The 5,000-nt window shown below is 52.8% G+C and overlaps 1 protein-coding gene across 1 annotated transcript in view; it reads right to left on the reverse strand.

Moving 5' to 3' along the window:
• The window catches only part of LOC134076534 (dynein axonemal assembly factor 5-like), a 46,325-nt gene that overhangs the window by 35,435 nt on the left and 5,890 nt on the right, over nt 1–5,000 (reverse strand). The window contains exons 5-6 of the mRNA XM_062531644.1: nt 4,794–5,000; nt 2,318–2,548 (exon numbers count right to left, since the gene is read on the reverse strand). The exon at nt 4,794–5,000 is cut by the window's right edge and continues 26 nt beyond it. Coding sequence (XP_062387628.1) covers nt 2,318–2,548; nt 4,794–5,000 — 438 coding nt within the window. The remainder of the gene's footprint in view (nt 1–2,317; nt 2,549–4,793) is intronic.

Consider the following 5,000-nt stretch of genomic DNA (forward strand, 5'->3'; position numbering starts at 1 on the left):
TGTGTGTGCGTGTGTGTGTGTATGTGTGTGTGTGTGTGTGTGTGTGTGTCTCTCTATGTGTGTGTGTGTGTGTGTGTCTCTGTGTGTATGTGTGTCTCTGTGTGTGTGTGTGTGTGAGTGTGTGCGTGTGTGTCTCTATGTCTCTATGTCTGTGTGTGTGTGCATGTGTGTGTGTGTGTGTGTGAGTATATGTGTGTGTGCGTGCGTGCGTGCGTGCGTGTGTGTGTGTGTGTGTGCTGAGATGTGGGGGGGGACGCAGAGGGTCAGTGAAAGCATGTAGGGGTTGGGGGAAATTAGTAGCTCTTATTATTGCTGCGGCCGGAGAGGAAATTCCTCCGGTCCCCACAGAGCGCGGCGGGTTACGGGGAGCCAGGGTGAGTCAGAGCCGCGGGCCGCCGGCGCTCCAGTTCACAAAGCAGACCCCTCAGCCGGGCCGGGCCCAGCCACGAGGAGCACGGAGCGGCCAGACTCTCATATCAAAGGGCCGGGGAATGTGGAGCGGCTGGAGGGGGGGGTGGGGGGGGGCACTGTGGTGGTGGTGGTGGAGGGGGAAGGGGGGGGTTTCCTCTCCCACTGACAGAAACGATGGGGATGTTTTTCACAAACTCACTCATTTTCTCTTTCTCTCGCTCTCATATGTGCACACACACACACACTCTCTCTCGCAGGCACGCACACACGAACACACACACACACACGCACACATGGTGGTATTCTGATCCTTTTTCTCCACTAGAAAAATAAATGTTTTCAGAGCAAGTGCGGGTTAGCGGAGGACATGGCTGCTTGCGTGTGAGAGAGGGCCTCTTCAGAAGATAAACTCCTGAAATATAAGACTTGAAAAATAGCAAATAGCAAGGAACACCCCCCCCCCCCCCCCACACACACACACACACACACTCCCCCCACCGTACTGTACTGGGGAGTGTTTTTTCTGTTCTAAAGGGCATGCAGTCAAGCCTAAAAGCATATGGGCCGTTTATAGCTTTGATCCGTGTGAGGAAAGGAGGCATCAGGAAACGCAAGGACATTGCTGACACGGAGATATTTTTTACTGAGTATGACTAAACGTACCCCTCACTTTATCCCTCACTAAGACGGGGAGAGAGGAGGGAGAGGGGGGGGGGGGGGGCAAGGGGAAAAAATAAATAGAGGACACGGGGGAACAACAGAAAGAGAGAGAGAGGGAGAGAGAGAGAGAGGAGAAAGAGGGGAGCGAGGGGGAAAGAGAGAGAGAGAGAGAGAGAAAGGAAGACTAGAAGAGATGGAGGGAGAGGGGGGTCTATGGTCTTTTATAGGGTCTTCAGTGCTGGTGGCCGGTCATGGGCAGCCAGGGCATGCCACTACTGACCCAAGTGCCAGCTGCTGAGCTGAGGGAGGGCAGCTCCATGCTGTCTCTATGCCGACACTGTTGTGATGTGGCTTAGTGGGTGAGGCGAGGCAAGAAAGCAAGAGAGCCCAGCTGTGTGTGTGTGTGTGTGTGTGTGTGTGTATGCATGCGTGTGTGTGTGTGTATATGTGTGGGTATGTGTGTGTGTGCATATGTGTGTGTGTGTGTGTGTGTGTGTGTGTGTGTGTGTATATGTGTGTATGTGTGTGTGGTGCGGTGTGCCTCTGTGCCTCAGGGTTGGCAGTGTGCGGAGAGATCTCCCAATCACATTAGGGATTCCCACACAACTACGTCAGCCAAACAGGTGTGTGCGAAAGCCTCTGCCATCTGGTCTAACCGACGCATACAGCATAAACAGGAAAGAATGCTTTATATATACATCAGTCATCTAAACAGGCTGTTGCCAAACAACATTAAGCAAAAAAGGAAGAGTGAAAGAAAAGTTCTGCTATTTATATGATGCTCACATATAAAGAGTGCTCAAGAGTACAGCAAACATCTTAAAACCACCAAGTTCTGTCGAGCGACCCACAGCTTGCCGTGCCCGCTGTCTCCTTTCCGGTCTCCATTTCACCCTTTCGCTTTTTCCCCGCTCTTCATCTCTTCATCGCTTAGCCTCTCTCTCATCTCGTTCCCTTCCTCCCTCTCTTTTCTCTCCCCCTCTCCACACTCTCCATCCCTCTCATTCTCTCTCTCTCTCCATCCATTTCCCTCTCTCCCTCTCTTTTCTCTCCCTCTCCACGCTCTCCGTCCCTCTCATTCTCTCTCTCTCCATCCATTTCCCTCTCTCCCTCTCTTTTCTCTCTCCCTCCACACTCTCCATCCCTCTCTCTCTCTCTCTCTTCATCCATTTCCCTCTCTCCCACTCTCCCCATCTCTCTATCCTCCCCGTCCCTGTGTCATGCCCGCCCTGTGTAGTGTACCCACCTGCGTGGCCTCCTGGCACACTTCGGGCAGCGCCAGCGTGTTGGTGATGTGCGGGAGGTGGGGGCGCAGGGCCGGGGCCGAGCTGCCCCTCAGCGCCGCCGCCAGCACCGTGAGGGGCGTCCAGGGGGCCGAGGGGTAGGAGGACAGGGCGCTCTCCACGTGAGCCAGCTGCAGCTTCAGCAGCGCCTCCGCACCCACAAACGTGCCCAGCAGACGCGCCGACTCCAGAGCCTACAGAGAGAGGGAGGGGGAGAGAGAGGGAGAGAGAGGGGGGGGGGGGGAGAGAGAGAGAGAGAGAGAGAGAGAGAGAGAGAGAGAGAGAGAGAGGACACAGGGGGGTGGATACAGAGATGGGGCGAGTGGGAGAGAGGGAAAAAGAGAGGGAGAGCAAGAGAGAGAGAGAGACAGAGAAAGAGGGAAAGAGAGGGAGAGAGAGGGAGAGGGGTGTAATACTCCTTTAATAAAGTAATATTTAGGTATTCAAATACTGCAAAACAATAAGATCCACACATATGAGGCTCTAAAACTCTAAAACGCTGAAAGAGACCTTAATCCTGAGCCACAGAACACGGCCCTCGTTGGGATGACTGCAGCCCGACTGACCTACATGCCAGAAGCATGGACAGCATGGAGAGGTCAGCAGAGTCCAGAGTACGGTCATAACTCTTCTCACGGCACGATTAATGATCACCGCTCACACCAGCTTACAGTATGGGTGTGCATCAGGCAGGCAGACCGGGAAGCCATTTTTGTCTAAAACTCGACATGAATTCATCAACATCTCAGCGTCCACGCCCGTCACTCGGGACAGCTGCGTTCCCGGAGATCTCGTCCCCGATCCGAGGGCGAGGGGACACAGGGACGCGGCGGTCGTCAGTACGCCCTGGTGACGGGGCAGGTGTGTCCTGACGCTCGACGTCCAAAAAAAAAAAAAACGGCCCCCCTGGTCACCACAGGCACTTTGATCGGAGGAAAAGCGTGTGTTTTCTTTTGCTTTGGCGAGCGAGCTGAGCCGAGCGCCGGCGAAAAAAAAAAGAATCCTGTCGTGTCAGCAGTGCAGCGGCCCGCGCGGCGGCAATAAAATCAGATAAGTGAAATATTTGTGTTGCGCCGTGTGTGTGTGTGTGTGTGTGTGTGTGTGTGTGTGTGTGTGTGCGCAGCCATCGCCTGGGTGTCGCTGGCACGCTGATAAAAATCCACAGGTGCTGCTTGGGAGACTGACAGCTTTTCTGTGTGGACGCAAGGTCCCCCCGTGGGAGCGTGGAGGTTTTGGCAACGCTTCAGTGCCGGGCCTTGACTTGAAAGTTAGCCCCAAATCAGCTCATCGTGATTTGTTGAGAGAGACCGGCCACAGTCCTGGTGGGCCGGCGCGGAGAGGGATTTCAGTGTTGACCGCACCAGTCCAGTCAATTTAACTCAGATCACAGAGCTGATGGTACTCAACAGCCTCAGGCTTCCTCCAACATGGATTTAGCCTTTACGACTTGGGCCATGTGACAACCCTCACCCCTGTCTACCTGTTAAGTGTGCACACCTGTGTTTGTCTGCCATTCCTTGATGAGGACTTGAAATGCTAAGCATATACTGTAGCTAGCGCTACATAAAGGCCGTTTCATTTCATACAGGAATGCCTCAATTTGTTTTTTTCTCCCCATGGATTTGATCTTTGCTGCGTTAACGTTTTTCTCCATTGCATTGTGCACTTCTGATAGTGACAAAGCTGTGTACACATGGCCAACTTACTCAATACCTCTAAAGCTGAAATGAGTCTAACTGTGTTGAGTGATGTATTGAGTCACCAACAGTTATTTCGCCAGTGATCACTGAATTACATTAAGACCCAATGAGGCTTCATACTTATTGCACCTGTATTATGTGCAAGGGTTTGTTAGGGCTGACTGATGTAAACCTTGTCCCTTAGAAGGTGCACACAAGGCTCTGTGTTCTTCAAGCACACTAGACAGCAGCACAATAAGAACAACTATGTTTGTGATGTCCGCCACCATCTGTAGCTGTCTTTGTGTGCATCTCTGCAAGTCCAAGTGTGCATCTCTGACTGAATTTGACATCTTTCCAAAGTGAATGTGGGGATTCTGATCTCCTAAGACTAAGACTAAGAGCTATAGAATAAGATATAAGATAAGACTAAATTTGAAGATGAGTAAAGAACACATAGTGATATTTCATCTGGGTCAGATCCTTAACAATTTACACTTTTAACCTCAAGTCAATGCAAATATACAACTAAAACCCAGACTTAGCCCTCAGCATCCTTATTAAGACTAAAACAACACTCCCAAACTAACCCTCTCTCTCTCTCTCTCTCTCTCTCTCTCTCTCTCTCTCTCTCTCTCTCTCTCTCTCTCTCTCTCTCTCTCTCTCTCTCTCTCTCTCTCTCTCTCTCTCTCTCTCTCTCTCTCTCTCCTCCCTTCATCCCTCCCTCCCTCCCTCCTTCCCCCTGTGTGACGTTACGTACCGGCTTGACCACGTCCCTCTCGGGGTCGGAGCAGGCGCGGTACAGCGTGCTGAGGAGCGGCTGGAGGTGCTGGGTGCAGTGGTCCTCGGCGTGCAGCATCAGCAGGCCCAGCAGCTGGGCCGTCTTGACCCGCGTGCCCACCAGCCAGTCGCCCGCGTCCCGGCCCACCGCCGGCATCAGCCGAGACAGGTTCCTCACCACCAGCTC

This window comes from Sardina pilchardus, chromosome 3 (genome assembly GCF_963854185.1).
Source record: "Sardina pilchardus chromosome 3, fSarPil1.1, whole genome shotgun sequence".
In the NCBI taxonomy this organism is placed as follows: Eukaryota; Metazoa; Chordata; class Actinopteri; order Clupeiformes; family Clupeidae; genus Sardina; species Sardina pilchardus.